Source organism: Sorghum bicolor, chromosome 5, assembly GCF_000003195.3.
Source record: "Sorghum bicolor cultivar BTx623 chromosome 5, Sorghum_bicolor_NCBIv3, whole genome shotgun sequence".
NCBI lineage: Eukaryota > Viridiplantae > Streptophyta > Magnoliopsida > Poales > Poaceae > Sorghum > Sorghum bicolor.
The window spans coordinates 3687014-3709490 of record NC_012874.2 but is presented as its reverse complement, the minus strand read 5'-3'; the positions used below and the strand labels follow the sequence as shown (position 1 = coordinate 3709490).

Here is a 22477-nt window from a genome sequence, read left to right as displayed (position 1 = left end):
TTGTTTCTTCAGTTAGCAAAACCAAGTTGTGATCGCCTAGCAGAGATGCTACACTCGTGGGCTCTAATGAAGTTGTGTTAGATAGAGAGCAGAGATGTTAGAATTTGCAAGTGTTCTATTCTTCTTTTTGAAACGAAGTGTTCTACACTTCTATTACTATATGTATTTATATTCCGGCAGATCTTTGATTTCATTTAATTTGAATTTGGTACCTCTGCGAGCTGAAACTGTAAACAGATGCAATATGTAAGTATATGGTCTTGACTCTCACTGATTCTGTTTCAGTTTCAACAACAGTACAACTTTGCCTACTAATTACTGAAAGAGGAACACTGACAAAAGTACAGCTGCAGAACAATGTGATGCAAGCATCACAAACTCTGTTTATTGACGGAGTTGAAAACATGAACCATTTGACATTTGCACACGCGACACTGCCACGTACAAATGAGCATCTAATCTAATTTGCTGAACCATTTGACATTCACCTGTAAGACTATTCCTTTTAAAGTGCAAAGTTCAGGCACAGTTTTTATGAGAACAGAAACCTGAACATAATTGGAATTCAAATCAAAGAACATAAAAGCTAAACAGAGAGGTCGCTCTCCATTTAAGCCTAAATCGAGCGGCCCCATATTTGGAATTTGGAAATATTCATTCGAATCCAAAGAATAAAAAATTGGGATAAAATGGAAGTAAGAAAGGAGGAAGAGAAGTAAGGCCTTGTTTAGTTCACCCCGAAAACCAAAAAGTTTTCAAGATTTCCCGTCACATCGAATCTTGTGGCACATGTATGAAACATTAAATATAGACGAAAACAAAAACTAATTACACAGTTTAGCTGTAAATCACGAGATGAATCTTGATAATATTTGTCACAAACAAACGAAAGTGCTACAGTACGGAAAACTTTTCACTTTTCCTAAATTCCATTCAGCTCCGGTGACCATCTTTGGACACCTCCACCAACTCTAGTGAGGTTCGATTGGGGTTTCAAGTCGAGGAGGATCTCTAGAGGAGGCAGTCGGGCCCATAATGGTGATGGTATGTGGATGGAACGGTCCGCGGTGGTGGTATGCCATGGAGTGCATGTGGAGGCTAGTTGGGGACGGTCGATGGTCAGGGAGTCAGATCTGTAGTCGCTAGTGGCATTGATAATTGCATGGTAATAGATCTAGTGGTGATGGCACTGTCAGATCAGGAGGATGATGATGGAGAATTGGAAGCATGGAATAGGAATAAGATGGTGGATCTCATTTGTTGTTGCCATACTGGTTATCAGTGGCCGAGGTGGTTGTCGAGGCGGTGATATGCATACTAGATTGGGGGGGGCAATGGTGGAGGTAGGGGGAAAGGGGGAGACCGGGGGAGAAGTCAACAAAGTGTGGTGGTTTAGGATTAGAGGAAGAAGAAGACTAAAATGTTTGTTCAATGTATCAGGATGCGGAGGGGGAAGGTTCTCCCTATATCCTTAACGAGAACACTCTCTGGCTAGTTGTTTCCCTCTCAATATGCTCACTAGTTATGGTCTAGCAAAATAATTCGAATTTAAGAATAGATACTCATTAGAACTCACCTTTTAGAGGATGCCATAAATCTCTAAGTTATGTTCTTTTTATATTTATTCACTCCCATGATACAATATTCATCCAACTCATCTTTCAAACAATATCTATTTTATCTATATCAACATCTATCTATTGGTCCATCATAAAATAGTATTATTTATATATAGGGCATGTGCAAACACCAGCAAAAAAGTCGTCTAAGCTCACCAAAAAAAATCACACATGTAGATGATATGATGATACTCAACTTTGTAAAATATCTTGTCCAAGCTTAAATTTATTTGTGAGATATAAAAATAACAATTTTTTGTTGTAGAATCACACATGTAGATGATATATATTAAGGCCGAGGACCATGACGTACTCATGTCAGGCGTGAAGTGTGTGTCTCATTCCCAAATCTACCTTAGAGCATCATCACTACTTGAAAAAACAATCACTTTTTTTTTCTAAAACCTCATCATATAGGAAAAATAAGATAAAAAGAAGTGCTTTTACGGACCCTTTTTCTTATCCGTTTTTCTATTTTTTCCCTCAATCATCAAAAACCTATAGCATTCCCTCAAACTTAGGAGATACCCTTTGTCCCCTTTTCCCTTTCATGTAATAGTTTATTTCCCACATCATCTTCCACCTCTTTGCATCTGTCACTGTCTCTCTTCTCGCATCTAGCATCACTGATGATGGTTTATTATTTGAGGCTGCTGCGGAGGCTAATCATTAGCTAGAACTGGATCATCGCAGCCCTAACTATCTTCCCTGAGCTCACGGCTTCTAGAGTTAGCCATAGTCCTTGTTGCCTGCACTTGACCACATTCACCACTGTTGCAACTGCTCCTTGTCCGCCGCATATGGAGTCTGCCACCGCGTTCCAAAGCGCTCCAGGGCATTCTCCTCTTCTAGTAGTGATGCACCCATGCCATCTCCCATTGACTATGTCATTAAAGAGGGAAAGCTCAGACCGATGAATAAGAAGGCTAGGATGAGCAGGCTTTGCCACGCTAGGGCCATCGGGGGCCGAGTGGCTGAGCTATGACAATCATCGTGTTGAGGCCGCCAAGGGCTGAGAAGGCAAGCCGCATGGACTCTGTCGTGCTAGGGCCACCATCAAGGATGAGTGGGCGAGCCACATGGGCCACTGTGTCGCTGCCTACTAGTTGCTACTGCTAGAGAACAAAAAGGGAGAACACCGATTGAGCCCACACCATCTCCCTTTGACTATGTCGCCGAAGAGAAAGTTCATAAAGATGAAGAAGAGGGCTGGGTTGAGCAGGCTCTACCGTGCTAGGGCCACTAGGTGTGTGTGTGTGAGTGGGTGAGCCACAACAATTGTCACACCAAGTCCACCGTGGCCCGAGTAAGCATGCCGAGTGGGCTCTGTCGTGCCAGGCCAGGCTGAGTGGGGTGAGCCACGTGGGCCACCGCATTGCTATTGCGCTAGTTGCTGGTGCTATAGGCCAAAAGGGAGAACACACGAGAGGAACACAGAGGAGAGAAAAGGTTATCCGAGAGGGTCACACCTAAACAAAAGAGATGATGTGCGAACAGTGGCAGGCGTAGCTAGGATCTAGAGCAAGGATGATCCATTTTAGATGTAAAACCAAACTAGAGTGATCTATGTATAATTTTCATGATTTTAAAGAGCTCATCTACTATAGTTTAACCTTAAACTAAAATTTAAGGTGGTTTATGGACCACCTGTCCACCTAGCTAGCTCCGCCTATGTGCAAAATCATAGATCAGCTGATTGAGTTGCTTATGGTGGAACCTGCCCACCCGGGTTCAAGTCCCCGACTTGACACGGGTGCTCGTATTTTTCTAAATTTATTTCAGTATTTAATAGCACTATGCTTTTAGTGGTAGGCGATGTGCCTATCGATAGCGAGCTCTTGTAGTGACTTCGTCAATCTTGAGATTTGCCGGTCTAACTCGATACTTCGAGCGCTTGTGGTGACTTCGTCAATCTTGAGATTTGCCGGTCTAACTCGGTATTTCGAAGGTGCTCATAGAGGTAGGGCGTGCATGCTTGCGTCGTCTGCGTCTATAATTAATAAGTCTCGAAAAAAAACAAAAGAGATGAGTTTCTCAATCCACTATAGCAATATACTCCACTAAAACCGTCGATCATGTTTTCTAAATCCCCTATAGTAGAATTTTTTTTTGCGAAACCTGTAGTAGACTTAAAGGAAAAGAAAAGCATTCATACATTCCAATTCCATACGCCAGCTTCTAATAATAATGCGGATTAAAAACTAGTGCTCCCTAGAAATAACGTGAGCTAACGGTTAGTAAGTGAGAAGCTAGTGGAGATGAGCTTTTTTCGGCTTCGATTTTGGTTCGGGTGGAGAGGAGCTTTGTGCGGCTGATTTTGAGTTGGCAAAACTAAAGTATTTACCACAATTGCCACAGTTTAAAAACAAACTTTGCATGCCATTTGTGCGTTTCCTTCCCTTCGCGTTCTCCAGCCGGAATTGCTAGGGCTTGCTGGCCGGCCGCCGCCCGGCGCCTCCGGCCAGGTCGCAGAGCGCCACCACGTACATCCACTAGTCCGTTCCCTGACCGGATCGAGCTCCTGGGATAGGTGACGGCGAACCCGCTCCTCCGTTGCCGTAAAGATCGTCAGGCTCCGGCCTCCTCCGACGTTTTGCTGCTGCAGACGAGTCCGGCCGGCCTACCTCGGACCTCCGCCCACTCCTTGCCGCAAAGCCGACGTACGTGAGAATCTCCTCTCCTCCGCTTGCTCTCCCAATCAGATCTGAAAAGGCGTTGCTCAGAGGTTACAATCTCCTTGCTGCAATTAACTTGTGAAGATTTTGCCTTGAGAATTTCTTTCATGAGCATTAAACATACTGACATGGCACAGTATTGATGAAAAGAGTTTCATGGGAACATAATGATTTTTGTGGGGATGAAACTAGTCCACACTGTTTCTAACATAGATCCCCACTAAAACTGGCCTGAATTAACAACTCCAGCTTAAAGACAAAACACGAGATTGATTACTAGTAGTAGCTCTAGCTAAGCTGATGGTGCTTGATAGTTGATACTACAACTGGAATTCTTCTGGCTATATGTTAGGAAGAATTTTTTTTTAGTAACAAAGCGTACAACAGGCCTAACTTGTTCAGTAATGGTATATCCTGCTATGTTCTGAATTTGCCTGCCATGTCCTTCTATGTTCTGAATTCTTTCCTTTCCCTTGAAATTTCCATGCTCTGTCTGTTAGTTCAACTGTAAACGCACCCTGTTTATTTTTGCGTAGTCCTCTACATTTCATTTTCTCATCTTCATGAATGCTGGAAGCCTGTTAGTGAGTTAGTAATTGGCTGGTTGCAATGATAATTCTGTACATATAGATGGAAAAAGTGATAAAAAAAAGGAAAACCACTGCAAAATTGGATGTCATTGCACATAGAGCGTGGATAGAGATAGTTTTAGAAGAGATCGCTACTACCCGGAAGTCCAGAACAGGCCATAAGGTTGCACACAGAGCATGTTGAAGTTTGAAGAACAAACTGGCAGGGTCCTACTGTCGTGGCCAACATAGTAATAGATGGGATGGATTCCCTCAAAGCTGAATACAGAGCATGGAAGACTTTGAAGATCCATGGCCCGAGGTTAGGGGGCGACCCTAAAATTCAGACTAGTGCTACAACTGAAGAGTTGTGGAATGAAAAGACTAAGATATTTTTTAGATTAAGGTATACATGGACATATGTTTGTTTTTCTCATTTCATGAGCATTAATTGTTACAAATGGATCGACATTTGTCTTTTATTTACAGGTGGCCCCAGCTTGTAAGAAGTATAGGCATGCACCATTGGAATATGAAAATGGGTTAGATGCCATTTTTCATATGTTTACACTCAACATGCACCAATGAATCTTCGGAATCTGCATGAGTGCCAGGTGTGGATCATATGTTCAGTCCGGGTCTGTTGACAACAATTCACCTATTGCAACACCCATTGGAGACAAGGGGGAAATGAGTTGCGTAAGGATATATCCAGCAAAGAAATCGTCAAGAATCAAGCACTGATCAGCCTCTTCCTAAATCAATGTCTCCATGACCTATCCACCATGGATAACAAAATTACTAAAAAGCTTACAGCTCTGGCTGCTATCTTAACCTCATTAAGCAAGTGGGTTGAAACCAATGTCATTATGATTAATGAAATACATGCAGCGCATGTTCTCGAAAAAAAACCAGTGTCATTGATTTATACATCAAAGCCCCAGTAAAATATGTGTGGTAAGCACTTATGTGTGCTACCTAGAACATAATCGTCATCCCAATAGCTGAATATCGCCAATATCTAGATAGATACAACATTGAAATAGCTTGCTGCACTCATCATGGAAAGCATCTCAATTACCCTGTCCCTGTGTTCAAAATAATGCCTAGACAAACCAAAAGTACCGGCCTAAGTTCCATAGTGGATGAGCCAGGCTCCATAGATGCTATCTGGACAATAGCCAGGACCCTGCTGGCGAGGCATGGCTTTGGTGCTGGGTCCTCCTCATTGATGGCATTGATCCCATCGTGCTCCAAGGCCAATGGAGGGAGCTATATATCAATTGATGCCATAACTGGGGCGACAAATATGAGATCCAGAATGGGTCATGTGAGTCTAGGAACCCAAGGCATGGAGTTGTTTTTTAGTAATTTGAGTTAATACCATGGTGCTTTGTAGACGTTGGTTTAAGGCTACGATGAAGAGCCCATCAATTGAAATACTACACTATTGTTTTCTCTTGTGTTGTGCCCATTGGCCATACAAATCATGCAAACTTAATTATGTAGGATTTTCAACAAGACCTTGTTTGACTAAAATTGAATGAATGGAGTTTTTTGACATGTCAGTTTGGACACATGGTTATATACTTTGAAATGACATTGGTTTGGTCACTTGTTCTTTAAAGGAATTATGCAAGCTTAAAGCCTAGACTACAAGTGCAATTTTCCTTGTGTTGGTTGATTGCACCAATATTTTCACTGTCGTCAAGTCCAATGTAGTATAACAATGTAGCGCCATCCTAAGCTTCTCCAATTAGTTATTCTAGATAGTGGGTCATGTTCCTTTATTATCCATTTACGAATTTTGAAAAGAAAACTATTCGGTTTTGGTGTGAAATGTGCGAGAACTAACATGCTTATAATTCCTTATATGTAGGCCATGAAGCCTAGTGCTAATCAAAGTGTTGACCCAAGAACACAAATGGCCTCTTCAAATGGTCATGCTGTATCTAATGTATCTCAAAGTGACTCAAAGCTCGAGCTCTTTGGTTTTGACTCTCTGGTCAATATTTTGGGACTCAAGAGGTATGACCACTTGTTCTACTATTTTCACCACATTTACTAGATATGATATTAGGGTATTTTTGCTAGCACTTTGTGTTTTCTTTTGTTAATCACTTGATATTGGTTAGAAATCTAAAGCTATTTATTTTACTCTACAAATTAAAAGGAAAGTGTCATTTATCTAATTGATTGTTTTGAACAGTATGGCAGGAGAACAAGCTCAGGCACCATCTAGCCCTAGGGACGAGGATGTTGAGATAGCCATTGGATTCCCTAAGGTTTGTTTTGGTCCATGCGGGCAAAACACTTAACTCTTCATAAACATAAATTTCTTGATAATTACATTTATTTTATTTGGTGTGTAGGAAACTGAGCCTAAACAAGGCACCTTGATGGGTGTATTTATTCCATGTCTACAGAACATCTTGGGAATAATATATTATATCCGTTTTACTTGGTACACTTCTACTATCGTTTTTATTATGTATGTGTTGCATTAGTTTCTAGATAGTTTTCAAGCTTAAGCACACTAATAGATTTCATTACCGTATTCATATTTTCGTATCTCATCGAGCATCATGTAAAATATAACTATCTGTTTTTGGCAAATAGCCTTGCTACATTTGCTATCTGTTTAGTCATTAACAGCAATCTATTTTCATAGTTAACCAAAACCTTAGAATGGTAATGTTGTAATCTTATAACCAAGTCTAGATATAGTAAGTCAATAGTTTAAATTAGTGCTTCAAAGTATTATTCTATTTTAGTCAAGAAGTTTTGGCATTTTGAAATTTTTGATTCATGGCATTGTCTATTTCTTATTATGGACAAACTAACAATATATTCCAATGTTCAAGAATTGACAATTTATTTCTATTTACTACAGGATTGTGGGTATGGGAGGCATATGGCAGTCACTTGTTTTAGTCGCATTTTGTGGTGCATGCACATTTTTAACTGGATTGTCATTAAGTGCGATTGCAACAAATGGAGCAATGAAGGTATGCCAAATATGAGTAGAGTTAGTGGTTGGTGAAGTTTCTCGAAGTAGGTTACAATTCGCATTTGCCAATCAATGAGTTGTTTTATGTTCATGAAATATGCGAGACGGTGAGGTAAAACCTAAAATCAAACAAATAGTACAAATATTTAATGAAAAATCTCAAAACTAGAAGGAAAAAAATGTTAAAATGTACTAGAATTATTTGCCTTTCCATATCCTCTCTGTATTTCTCAGTCGCCCACTTGTTTAAGAATATAAGTAAAAATAGTTCATGATTTGTTGTATTTGAATGGATGGCCTAGAAATTTGAACACCTATAGAGTGTGATATATTTTATTTTATTCTTAGGGTGGTGGCCCTTACTATCTAATTGGTCGTGCACTTGGTCCAGAAGTTGGGATTAGTATTGGGTTGTGCTTCTTCCTTGGAAATGCTGTTGCTGGAGCTATGTAAGTCCATGTGTTTATTTTCCCGTCATGCATGTGAGTGTTAGAGAAATGATATGTGACCCTCAGGGCCTACCCCCCCCCCCCTAAATCATCATTAAACATAGTTAGGTGTATATCATTGAAAGGATCCTGATTTGCTATGGATCTACAATTTTTTACAGAACTTTGTGGGAACATGACTAGTAACCCATTGCTCAAGATAAAGAAATAAACTTGGAAGAAGTAATCACTTAGTGCTACAACTCGAAATGTACCTAAGTGCAAACCTACAACAAGAACAATCATTAGGTGCTTCTCTAGCTGCAACTAGCAAGGCAAGAAACAACTTAACCCTAAGAAGACACTACTGGCAAACTAGAAGCTACTCCTAGGAACTACAAGCTACTCCTATATGGATTGATAACTAGAATTGTGAAGATGATGTCCTAATGAAGCCCACGTCTTGAAGCACCTACAAGAACTAGTGTACATAACAAACACAAGAGATAGCATGAAGGGGCAAAAAAAAAACACAAGGGAAGCATAGTTACATGGAGCACAAAGGGAACACTAGTTGATCGTCAATGTTTAAGGTCAATTGTCTGTTGCTTTATTTTTTTATTTCAAAACTCTTTCAATGCGACCTCTTTGGGTTTTTAACTTTTGGATCTCTTGAGCGCTGCATAATTAACTAGCAATTTTAAAGAAACTTTCACAGGGTTTAGAAACTGACCTGGCTGATTCTTTTTGTAGAAAGCATATGTAAATGTTAGAACACCCCCTCACTTCTTTTATGATGAACCAAATTTGGTGTGCTGGTTTTTTAGGTGTTCCTTGACTGGTTCATGAAGCTCCTACAGTCACAAACAAGCACAACTAAATAGTCACAAATGAAAGCATAACCAAATAGGCACAATTGAAAGCACAAAGAGGTGATAGAATCATGAAACTGAGACAAATCAAAAACAAGAGACAATGATCAGTAAACGGTACAACAATAAGTAGTGCAACAACTATACCAACAGCCTTAGAAACTGTTCTATACTCTGGACCTACATCTCCATTGAGTGACCGCAAAGGTCAAGTTCGTGTCTGGTCTATCTAAACTACCACTTCCCTCGTTGATCTTTTCCCTTGTAGGGCAAGATTGTAGCCCTCACAAACTATCTCACTATACTCCACAGCCTTGAGTGCTTGCCAATATTGCCTAGCCATCTAGGAGCCAAGCTTCAAGAGTAACAAATGCTTTAGTGATTGCTTGACACAGCCACAAAGTGTGCTCAAAGCTTGAATCAGCTCACAAGTTCTCACTCATGCCAACACAACTCAAAGCTCACTCTCTAATCCAAAGGGTATCTCACTTAGACTCTAGGCACATGAAGGGAGGAACATACGATGCTTTCAAGTTTTTTTTGAAAATTAGATGGACATGGAAGGCATTGACAACCCTCAAAAATTGGGAGGGTATGAGTATGTATAAATACTCAACTCCCATGAAATAGCTGTTGGGGTTAAAGTCAGTCAAAATCGGCCTAGTTGGGTTCTTTCAAAACTAGCCATTGCAAACATGTGCAAAACTGGCCTAGCCAGATTTACCTGCTTTTATCCACTATTTTCTAAAACTAATGTTGATTTGATTTGAGCACATTGAGGACTTGTCTAGTAACCGGTGTTGCATCTCTTTTGAGTATGACACACCTATAATTGAGGTTAACGATATGCAATTAATTCATACTTTGAGCCCCTAATTCTTGAAATTGTGTGATCACTTCAATTTTCATCATCTTGGGGCCTTCAACATTGCCATTTTTGTGAGCATGTCCTACTTGAGCTTGTGACTTAGGATGTTCCAAACCATGTGATCAAGACTACACTTTTTATCCACAAGTCACTTGTTCATATGATTTAACAACGATTTCATCTTGCATATAACATGAACATCATAGCCTGATTAGTTCATTAGCTCAGTGTGAGTACTCTCTTCTTCACGTTAGCCATGGTACCTATGTCGCTAAGCTATCACTTGCCCTTCACCTTCGCTTAGTTTCTCAAAGCTATTTTCTTGCTACCTTCATCCTATCGAGCCATCCTCAAATCACACCATGTCATGAATCAACATTAAGCACTCAACTGAATTCATTTTTCTTTAATACTATGATCCTCATTTTAATTTCAATCTTGAGATAAATCAAGCTTCGACACCAACAAAATTCGATGAAAAAACCTCATGTGTGAGACCAATTGATGTTCAACAAAGCATGCCTCTTTTGTCATTTCCACATGCTTGTCAATTCTTCATTTTGTAAATAAGATTTTGGAATCAATTCTCATTTGCATGTCATTCAAGTCCAACATAATAATCAAACCTAGGACTAAACACCTGCATATGATCTCATCAATTACATTAGTCAAATGATCATGTTGTCATTCAACCAAAACCCACTTAGGTCCTAGATGCACTTTGAACTACATTCAAAGGTTGCCACAACTCACTAACACATAAAGAACACGTAAACTCAACATCATATAACTAGGTTTCAGTTGCTTGTTTACTTGCACATATATGGCCTGGTGACCTGATCTTCTATGGGTTAGGTTCCTAAAAATGCTACTCAAAGCTCAAACAAATCCATTAGGGGCCTAGATGCACTTTCAATCTTAATTGTTATTTTGTGCTAAAATCTTAGTGTCATCTTTGATCTTTGCCAATATTGTGCTTGAGTCCGAAACCCTCATGTTGGCATATGTTCTTGAGAATTTATAACATGCTTATTAATAACCGTCAATTTAGGAATAAAGGAGGAAATAACTATAATATTACATGGTGAAAAATAAATCCATTCCTTTTAGGACTAAAGGAGGAAATAATAATAAATGAAGTTTCAGATATGGCAATGTTGAGCGTATAATTCCATTCTTTTGAGTGGAGTGCTTGGATACATTAGTATTTTTTCTCTATTTGCTAACCTTCTCCCGTGGAGATATTATGCCCTACTATGTTCTTATTTGTGATCCCTAATTTTAGGTATGTATTGGGAGCTGTAGAAACATTTCTAGATGCTATTCCTTCAGCTGGGTTCTTTCAAGGTACTCAAGCAAGTTTTCTCTATGTTTTCTTATGAATATTTTATGTGTGATGATCAATTTGTATATCTAGAAAGACAATATTATAAAATGAATAGGCCTGTCAAGTGTTATGAAAGATACATGCAATGCTAACATGCTAGTCATATAGTTTATGTCTGTATATGGTCTTTATGTGTATGTTCCCATAATGATAGCTACTACCAAATTTAAACAAAAAAGTCTATTTACCCTTGGTGATAGGAGCAACAATTAAATCAAGATTTGATTGCAAGTTTGTTATACTAGTTTGGTGAAACTATGGAATCTGGATGTTTCTTTGGCACTATTTGTCGAATGGTTGCAATTGTGGCGGAAAGGGTCAAGGGATCCTGATGTATTTTTTCATTGTATTTTTCTCCAAGTCAGATGGATACGCTATTATAATGACCATCCATGGGTGGAGCTAGGGGTATTCCGATCCCCTGTATTCCAAGGAATACCTATATTTTTTATACAAAAATTAAATAGTATACACAGATAATTGTACATTATGTTGTAAAGGTCCAAAAGCCCAGTCAACCTTCTACATGCCCATGAAGTCACCAGAAACTGCATCCCATCTCCGTTAGCAAATCGGCGTCCTTCGTGACATAGTGCCTCAGCGGCTGAGTTGCAGCACATTGACTCAAAAGTCAGAAGCAGCAGTCACGGTGCAGCCAACACCCCTCTTGGCTCCCCCTCAACCCCCACAACCCCGCTGTCCGCTCGACTCGCCCCCTTGCTGCTGCAGCCGGTAACCAACGTCCAGCAGCGGAGGATGGCATATTGAAGTTGTTGGCTGTCACTGCAGTCTACAGTAGCCAGCACAGCAGCACCCCTCCTGTGCAGCAGCTCGGCGCACCCCCTCCTAGCTCCGCTCGACTCAGCGTCTCTCTCTCCCAGATTTATTCTCCAGTCTAAACTGTAGATTTCCATGTTCAGATTTCATTTTCTTCTCTAATTTAGAACAAATTGAAATTTTGATTGATAAAATCTAGAGTGAATCACTGCAATCTTTTTTTTGCATTGTATTATTGTTATGGTCGTTGTGTTATGAACTCATGGTCCAATATATTGCATATTTGTCTTGAAACTCTTTTTTGTATGTGGAATACCCTACTGTAAACTGCAAGTAAAGATTATAAATAATTTATTTTTACTAAAGAAATATCTAGGAGATTATTTGTTATAGTTGCATGAAGTGCAAAATGTTTTTAAATCAAATTGTTAGAAGAACAAGGGAACCTTTTCCTTTGAAGTGTTGAATTTGTGAAAAGCTTACTTTTGCAGTGGTCATGTTCTTCATTCTAAGTTCTGTTATGTAATATTTTTATTTAAATTAACTTTAGAAATTTTATTTAAAAGCAGAGACTGTAACAGTGGTCAACAACACATTAGGAAATGGTACAACAAAAAGTGCAACGACTATATCAACACCTAGTCTGCATGACCTCCAGATCTATGGTGTCATCGTGACCATATTACTCTGTTTTATTGTATTTGGCGGTGTCAAAATTATCAACAAGGTTGCACCTGCTTTCTTAGTACCAGTCCTCTTCTCAATACTGTGCATTTATATTGGCGTCTCCATTGCACCAGAGCCCGGTGCTCCAAGTAAGTAGTCCTTTGATTATTATTTTGTTTTGTATTATCTTTTTGCATTGAACTTTTATTGATGTATTTCCTACCAGAGGGAATCACTGGGTTGAGTATCGTTACACTTGCGGAGAACTGGAGTTCAGAGTACCAACCTACAAACAATGCTGGGGTTCCTGATCCAAATGGGTCAATATATTGGGATTTTAAGTAGGGCCTTCTCTGCTTTTGACACTTACCTTTTGAAACCTTCCAATTAGTGACATAATAGTGTGACTTATTCATATTTATTAATCTATAATCAATGCACACCAACTGACAGTGTTCTATTTTTTCTTTCAGTGCATTGTTAGGACTCTTTTTCCCAGCAGTTACCGGAATCATGGCTGGTTCAAACCGGTCTGCTTCACTGAAAGACACACAGCGTTCCATACCAATTGGAACATTAAGTGCTACCCTTTCAACTACTCTGATGTATCTGCTATCTGTGTTTCTTTTTGGAGCCTTGGCTACAAGAGAAGAGCTTCTAACTGACAGGTTCCATATTCCTTAGAAATATGGCATCACTCGTCTTGCATTCTAATAACTGTTGATAGTATGTTTCCTAGTGGTAGATACCTCTACCTTATTGAATATGTGACATCAAGGGGGACGGGTGGATGCTTTACGTGCGTTGTCATTTAGCACTCTTGCTATCCTCACTTGGTGCAAGGAAGCTAAACTTTTCTACTAGCATAAATAGCTTATTAGAGTATTGCTAAAGAATCAATCTTTTTTTTTTTCAATTTTGCTGAGATTGCTGGAGTGCTGACAAACTCTGGTGGTTATTTGAATTTAGCTAGCAATATTGTTGCTTCACCTTCTTCTCTGTTGTTGTCATGTGAAGTGCTACATATGAGAAATGTAACATGCTTAAATCTTCCATGAGTGTCATTTTGTTGCCTTTGGAATTTAAGGGGAAAAACTAATTCAGAAATGCAGCAGCTGTTTATGTCTGAAGTCTGAACCACTGAATTTGAATGTAACTAGTAGTAGGTACTCATATTCTATAGGGAGAGTGATCTAATATACTATAATATGATCACACAATTTGAATGTCGAAAGCTTGAATTCTCCAATTTCATAAAGTACATTTTATTGTTTCTTCAGAATAGCTACTTTTTGTCTTGTGTAGTCAGCTCCTAAACATGCCTAATATATGCAGGCTTCTTGCTGCAACAATTGCTTGGCCTGGTCCAGCAGTAATTTATATTGGAATTATTTTGTCCACTTTGGGTGCAGCACTACAGAGCTTGACCGGGGCTCCAAGGTTACTTGCAGCAATAGCGAATGATGACATCCTTCCCATTCTTAACTGTTTTAAGGCTTACGAAGGGTCTGAGCCTCATGTGGCAACTCTGTTTACAAGCTTCATATGTATTGCTTGTGTTGTGATCGGGAACCTGGATCTGATTACACCTACTATCACTATGTTTTTCCTTCTGTGTTATGCTGGTGTTAATTTGTCATGCTTTCTGCTGGATCTCCTTGATGCTCCTAGCTGGCGCCCTCGTTGGAAGATACACCACTGGGTCCTATCGCTGATCGGTGCATCTCAATGTATTGGTATGCTTCTTCATTCCTATAATTTTGTTTGTGACCATATTTTATCGAAAATATATGTCTACATGTTATAATCTCTAAATAATATTGCAATAACATCTTTAGAAACATGTGGAAATTGAAGACTGAATCACAAAACAAGTGTACAAATTTTGAAACTTATGTTCATGGAACTGTTATATGTTTTTTTTGGTTTATGTCACAAATAATTATATCCTTGAGATTTATAAAATATTTTGAATAGTTTGAGTTTAATGACAGATAATTTTCCCCTAAATATACAGTTATCATGTTTATGATCTCATGGACTTTTACCGTGGTCTCCCTTGCCCTCGCAAGCCTTATCTACTACTATGTCAGCTTAAAAGGAAAGGCTGGTGACTGGGGAGATGGATTTAAAAGTGCATACTTTCAACTGGCTCTGCGAAGCCTCCGATCGCTTGGAGGTAGAATATTTTTGCATGGAAAATGAACATTATTTAGCTGAGCTACAAGCACCATGCCATATAACTATCATTATTTTCGTGCAGCAAATAACGTACATCCAAAAAACTGGTACCCCATTCCTCTTATATTTTGCCGCCCTTGGGGTAAACTTCCAGAAAATGTCCCGTGCCATCCAAAACTTGCAGATTTTGCCAAATGCATGAAGAAAAAGGGCCGTGGCATGTCGATTTTTGTCTCAATCATTGATGGTGACTACCATGAATCAGCTGAGGAAGCAAATACAGCTTACCGTCAACTTAGTGCCTATATTGACTATAAGCATTGTGAGGGTGTTGCTGAGATTATCGTTGCTCGCTCCATATCTGATGGTTTCCGCAGCATTGTTCAGATAATGGGCCTAGGCAACTTGAAGCCAAATATTGTTGTCATGCGATATCCTGAGATATGGCGTCGTGAGAATCTAATAACACAGATACCGTCATCATTTATCAGCATCATAAATGACTGCATTATTGCTAACAAGGCTATTGTTATTGTGAAAGGACTTGATGAGTGGCCTAATGAGTACCAGAGACTGTATGGGACCATTGACCTATACTGGATTGTGAGGGATGGAGGGCTAATGCTTCTGTTGTCTCAGCTCCTACTCGCCAGAAATGGTTTTGAAAGCTGTAAGATTCAGGTATTCTGCATAGCAGAAGAGGGTACAGAAGCTGAGGAGCTAAAGGCTGATGTTAAAAAGTATCTGTATGATCTGCGGATGCAAGCTGAGGTTATTGTTGTGACCATGAAGTCAATGGAAGCACATTCTGAGATCAGCCCTAATGCTAAGAAGGATCCCCAAGAAGAATACACAAGCGCTCAGGATAGAATCAGAGCATACCTTTCTCAGACGAAGGAGACTGCACAAAGAGAAGGGCGGCCACTGATGGAGGATGGCAGGCAAGTCGTGGTAAATGAAGAGAAGGTTGAGAAGTTCCTATATACAATGCTAAAGCTGAATACAACTATTGTCAAGTACTCCATGATGGCGGCCGTGGTGCTGGTGAGCCTCCCACCACCACCTCTGAACCACCCGGCCTACTGCTACATGGAATATATGGATATGCTTGTCGTGAACGTCCCACGAATCCTGATAGTTAGGGGATATAAAAGAGATGTTGTCACACTTTTCACGTGATCGGATTTGATGCACATTTATAAGCTACGACCTAGCTAGTTCGTTTTGGAGGGTATACATACCGTTTCAGTGTGATGGTGGTTGCTCTCATGCTTAGCTAGCTGCATGGATTTTACTGCTGAGTTTGGAATTTGGAATCCATTTAGCAGGGGTGAATACTTGCATAGGATTTAGTTACATTCTTTGTAGACTTAAGACATTTGCACGGATAGAAAATACATAGTCTAGATATTATTTTTTATAGAGAGATACTCCAACGCTGTGTGTATTGATTTATTTTGTATTCCACCTTCAGTAAAATATAAAATAGATTTTCTATCTTATATTATTGAGAGAAGGCATGTAACTATTGATGTACATATTTGGAACTATTTGTTACAATTTGAGTTATGTAATCATATAAATAAATGTTGAAGTTCTAGCTAGATTGAAGAACTATTTCTCATTCTTCTCTCTTGTAGTATAAAGGCTGGGTCATTGTTGTAATAAACATTGAAGTTGTGTAACTATTGATGTACATATTTGGAACTACTTGTTATTACAATTGCTTTCTTGTAATTGAATTCATTGTCACAATTCATTGTTTCTCAAAGGCTCGGTAGCATCAGAGTATACTGGCTGCAGGTTTGCTGTGCATGTCGAAGCCCAGAAAGGCTAGTGGCGAAGTGCACTCACTGCATTCCTAGGTCAGATGGTATAGTTAGCTTGCTTGGCTTTTACGTAGCAGCAACCAATATGGATCGCCTTTTTTTTCCAATTAGTCATAAATAATCAACTACAAATTAATTATCATAGAGAACAATAGAAAATCTGAGTGGCTAGCAGAATTTTGTAAAGAAAAAGTAAATAATTAAAATGCACCAATTTTTGACAAGTAAAATTAGACATTACCTATATATGTAAAATATGGCATACAAGAGATATACTTAATTATGATCTAGGTGCACGACTAGAAGCAGAACAAAACAAAAAAAAACGGCCTAACAAGGAAAATCTGATCCGGACATTGTTGGCAATGCGCGAGCATGTACCGAGATGTGTGTTTGGAACTAGCAAGTGTCATCTTCCTCTTAGCAACTGTACAACTTAGAGCTTTTGAGTGGCGGTGGGGAACCTCTAGTGTTCCCCGGACTTAGAAGGAGGGATACGGGGTGGCGGGCGGACTGCGGCAGCGGTGGTGGTTTTGCTGGTGGTAGCGAGGCAACAGGGGGGCGTGGAGGGGACATCTGTAGAGTGTTGTCAGTGGCAGGAGGCGAGGGATCAACATATATTTATCCTCCATGTGAGATTAGAGGAGGACAGAGGCTGGCTGGTGGGGAAGCTTGGTGGGCAGTGACCGATCGATGGCTGGTCGCAAGTGGTGGGCGAGGCCAGCGGTAGCCCAGCGACAGTGGTGGTGAATCCTCTGATTCCGATTAGGGAAGGGTGGGTAAGGAGCGGCGGGGGTGGGTTGTGGGCAGCGGGGCCAGGGGGTGTGGGCTGGAGCAGTTTTAGGTAGAAGAAGAAGAAGCAAAATGAGAAAAAAAAATAAATCCACGTGTTGGACTCACATTGATGAAGGTTACGGGCATAGAGATTGCGGGTGAGATTTGGTTACACAGTTGCGTGAAGGAGAAAAACCGACTATATATATAACATGCATATAATGTTAACCTAACAAAATACATGTACTGATGTACATATACTTATCTTGCAGTTTTTATTAATTACTAGCGATCTATGCCTAGTCTTTCCATCTCCTAGTCTCTCTATAACATGTAGCTCTAGTCTACGCCTATACAGACTACTCTCTCTGCTCGACTTGCTCCTTCCAAGCTTGTGGCCACAACATAATCTTAATCTCCTCTATAACATATGTAGGTTTTAACCTTTGGACTGTTGACATGCTTGGCACCGTCACTGACAACCTTAATTAGCCATATTAGGGGCATGTTTGGTTCCCCTTGCTAAATTTTAGCTAGCTAAAATTATTTTAGCTACACTTGGATGACTAATGAAACGAAACTATTTTAGCTCCTTTTAGTCAATGTGTTTGGAACTTTAGCTTAGAGCAACTCCAGCCCACCTCTTAAACAAGTCCCTATTCTAAATCTAGGGACTTGATAAAAAAATCAACTCTAACCCACCTCCTACTTGGGCTCCCATTTTCCATGCCCTCCCAAATTATAGTTTCAGCCCCTCATATCTAGAACCCCCTATCCAGGATCCCACCCACTTTCCTCTCCTCACCCATAAATCAAGATAAGAATATGTGAGATAAAGACTTGGTCTGTTTTTTTCCATTGGAGTTGGGTCTTAATTTGAGCCCCTACTTTTTTTATCATATCTTGTAAATAAAAGTTTAAGAGCTTAATTTAGAGACTTGGGCTGAAGTTGCTCTAAGAGCAACTCCAACAGCTTTGCTATTCTTATTATGAAGGCTTTTAGAACTTGTATAGTAGAAAAATATGCTCCAACACATGTGCTATTTGGTTTTGTAAAATAGAAAGTTTGCTATTCCTTGATTTTCGTTGGCCATATATAGCCAACCACTGACACTAGCTATCTGATAGCAAGTCTGTTGTGGACCTCTTCTTTTTTAAGAAGTTTTATATTTTACAAAATGGTTAAACATTAGAATTTGGCTACTAATTTTAGCTAAGCTCTTGAAGATGCTCTAAAGTGCCTAAAGTTTAGCTAGCCAGGAAACCAAACAGGTCGTAGGCGTCGCAGGAAAGGAAGGCCTTGTTTAGTTCACCCTGAAATCCAAAAAGTTTTCAAGATTTCTTGTCACATCGAATCTTACGGCACATGCATGAAGTATTAAATATAGACGAAAATAAAAACTAATTACACAGTTTGTCTGTAAATCACGAGACGAATCTTTTGACCCTAGTTAATCTATGATTGAACAATATTTATCACAAAAAAATAAAAGTGCTACAGTAGCAAAATCCAAAAAAAATTTCACATCTAAACAAGACCGAAGAAAAGGGCAACTCGATGAATAATATTTTTTGTCCCTCGCTCGCCTGCCCTGACATCAACGGTTTTATGTGAAAAAAAATCCCGAAAATTTGCAGGAAGCGAAACCCTCCCCAAACCCTAGGTCTGACGCGCCCCTCCCCAATTCCAAGCCCCGGCCGCCGCCACCGCGCTTCACACCCTGCGACAGCGATCAGCGGCGGCGTCTGCACATGTCCTGCGGGCCACGGCAGGGCGGCAGGATTTCACCATCCTTTGTCGACGTGCTCCACCTGCGCCCCTCCGTCGCACTCCGCGGTCCGCAGCAGCACTCCGTCTGGCTCTCGGAATCGATCGGAACTCGGAAGCCCCCGGCGCGCGCGCGCTCCGACGCCGGGAACTGGAGGTGCCTCGACTGCTCTGGCCTCCGGCGACACACTGCCCGCGTGGGCGCCGCTTCAGGAGAGTTGAGCTCGTCGCCGCAGTCCGCGCCATCGATCTCCCCGTCACTGTGAGTTCCTCGATCCCTTCCCCTCACTGCCTGTACCATTGTCGATCGAATTGTATGTGCCTTCCATTTCTGTTTTCACATTTCAGTGAGATCCGTCTGCTGACGTCTTACTTTGCTGCGTTCCTCAATCCTCCTCCTAGTATGGGAGCATATATTATTTTGCTAAATCTTTAGATTCTTCACATACGGTTTCTGATTTCTGTGGTCTGTTGGCCTAAGCCAGGATTACTATATATTTTCTCTCGAGGCAATCGTCTTTGTGCTTCTTTGATCTGTCCCATCTGAGGTTGTGATTTTAATATCACCTCCTACTTTCCCTGTATTGAAGGACATAGATACGTTCAGTGGTTTGAATATGGCATAACTTTCACAAAATGTGGCATGATTTAAATAAACTGCATCTCCAATATTTTGTTTGATGAAATTGCATCTCCAATAGTGTTCTTGGTCCAACTCCGTAGTGCTTTGATTTTTCGTGTAAAACAGAATAAGTGGCTACGTTGTGTTTGAGTTGTTTCATTTTTTCTAGTATGCATATGTAATTCATTAAGCCGTTTCTCTTAGAATTTAGAAAGCTGCTAGATATATGTTTGAATTTGAAGACTTGAATTATTGTTCTTAACTTGGCTACTGAAAACAATAAGTTCTATGCAAATAATAATGCTATTTTAGGTCCGGTGCTAAATGTTGTTGTCCTAGCTAATTTCCATAGTAAGCACTTCTGAGTCTGACATATGAGTTTATTAATAATTATATTTATGGAGAATATAGAGTGATTTAGGACTATGATGGACGCTTCGAAGTAATTTACTTCAAGCCTGTAAGATGCGGTTCACACTGGTCATGCATGTGGAGACAAACCTATTACATGCATACTACGGTTGTCCAAAGTAAAATACACAAAAAAATCAAACATGTATATGTGTTGTACATATTGCCTTGTGTTCCATGACAATATGCAGACAACACATATACATGCCATTGAAAGAACATACACATAGATGAAGAAAACATGAAACATAGCTTTGTGTACTAGTAGCTAGTGTGCCTATGCTAACGCTACGATAAAATACAAAACAAGATAAAATTCATAAAAAGTAAAAGGAACAATAAGATTCATTAAGATTGACATCTGATATGCATAGCGATTGGCCAAATCTTTAGTGCACATTTAACATGGTTGTGTGCCCCTGTTTCTCACGCGCTTTGTTTTTGCTATTTCTTTGAGGGAACGCCAAGTGAGAAAGCGATCCAACCAAGAAACTACTAGAGGATCATCTTGGTTCTCCTACTTTACTTCGATCTAGGCACCAACAAGGTCACCTCCCACCAGTCGTGCATGAGCACCACCGCCCTAGGCCATCCGGTCACCGAGGCTAGCTGCATCATCCACTGCCTTCACATGAGGAACCTCCTTCCTGGACCACTAACCTCGCTCCTCTCTGCACTCTGCCAGGACAACCACATGGACCACCCCCTCTTCTTCCCCGTCAACTCAGACCTCATCGTGTGTGGCGTCGCCGATCTCTTCAATGGCGTGTGCACCCTTATTTTTCACGATCTCCACTACCACTTGCTGCACCGCTTTTAGACAGGCCTCAATATGACCCAGTGCTCGAAGCACCCTATGCTAGGGTCATTGTCACTTAAATAGCATTACATGCATACTATGGCTATCCAAACTAAAATACACACAAAAAATCAGACATGTATATGTGTTGTATACACTTTCTTGTGTTATATGACAATATGTACACAACACATGCATGCAATACAAAGAACATGCATATAGATGAAGACAACATAAACCATAACTTCTTAAATTTGTAAAATGTAAAATGAACAATTAGATTTATTAAGATTCACAACTTTTATGCATGGTGATTGGCCAAACCGTAGCGCCCATTTGAAGCGGTTGAATGCCCCTGTTTCTCGTGCTTTGTTTTTGCTAATGCTACGAGGGAATGGTGAGTTGAGAAAATGATCCAACCAAGAAACTGCCAGAGGGTCATCTTGGTCGCCTTGGCCTATAAATCCCCAACCTGCAGAGCTTCCCTTCCATCAACCAATCATCCTTTCATCAGTTCTTCGATCATCAGCTACTAGCTAGAGCTATCTTTCCTGCTTGCTTAGTTCCACCTCCACCAAAGGTCATTCTCACACCATCGTCTGTGACACACTACATGGCTTCAACTTTGCCTTGGGTGTATACAAATGCTTTCCTTAATGAGTGCGACCTCCACCCATAGGTGGCACAAAACTCCATGGCTCTCCTACTCTGCTTCGATCAGGTCACCAACAAGGTCCACCTGCTAGGCATGAGTGCCACCGCCCTAAGGCTTAGTAGCCTGGGAATGGGAACATGATCCACGCTCCTGTTTCCATGTTCAGTGTTCCGAGAACGTCTATATTCTAGAAACACGAATGTTCCCGTTCCCATGTTATAAAATGGTACCCAAGTTCCCATTCCTATTTTTGTTTTGGAAATGGCCGAAGACAGGAACAAGAACATGGCTACTAAGCCCTAGGGCATCTAGTCACCAAGGCTAGCTGCATCATCCACTGCCTACACATGAGGAACCTCCTCACCGGCCCACCAACCCTGCTCCTCTCTACGCTCTGCCAGGACAGCCACTTGGACCATCCCCTCTTCTTCCCCATCATTTGAGAGCTCATCATGTGCAGGGTCGCCGATCTCCTCGATGGCATGTGCATGCTCATTTTCAACGATCGCCTCTACCACTTGCTACACCGCTATCAGACAAGCCTCATCGCCTGCAACCTAGAGCTCG

General features: G+C 40.5%; 1 protein-coding gene across 1 annotated transcript; it reads left to right on the top strand.

Annotated features, from left to right (window-relative positions):
* On the top strand, positions 4041–16549 carry LOC8070641 (cation-chloride cotransporter 2). Its single transcript, XM_021461720.1, has 13 exons — positions 4041–4279; positions 6743–6891; positions 7073–7148; positions 7236–7327; positions 7757–7871; positions 8222–8322; positions 11327–11388; positions 12775–13020; positions 13098–13212; positions 13345–13539; positions 14207–14607; positions 14889–15050; positions 15135–16549. Exons 2-13 carry the CDS (start codon positions 6746–6748, stop codon positions 16229–16231), a joined length of 2808 nt encoding a protein of 935 aa, XP_021317395.1. The 5' UTR covers positions 4041–4279; positions 6743–6745; the 3' UTR covers positions 16232–16549.

Bases quoted from the DNA above. Each gene is read 5' to 3' on its own strand.
- LOC8070641 (XM_021461720.1), top strand. From the start codon at position 6,746: ATGAAGCCTAGTGCTAATCAAAGTGTTGACCCAAGAACACAAATGGCC. The intron at 6,892-7,072 runs GTATGACCACTT...TGTTTTGAACAG, and splicing joins AATATTTTGGGACTCAAGAG to TATGGCAGGAGAACAAGCTC. The intron at 11,389-12,774 runs GTACTCAAGCAA...ATTTAAAAGCAG, and splicing joins TTCAGCTGGGTTCTTTCAAG to AGACTGTAACAGTGGTCAAC.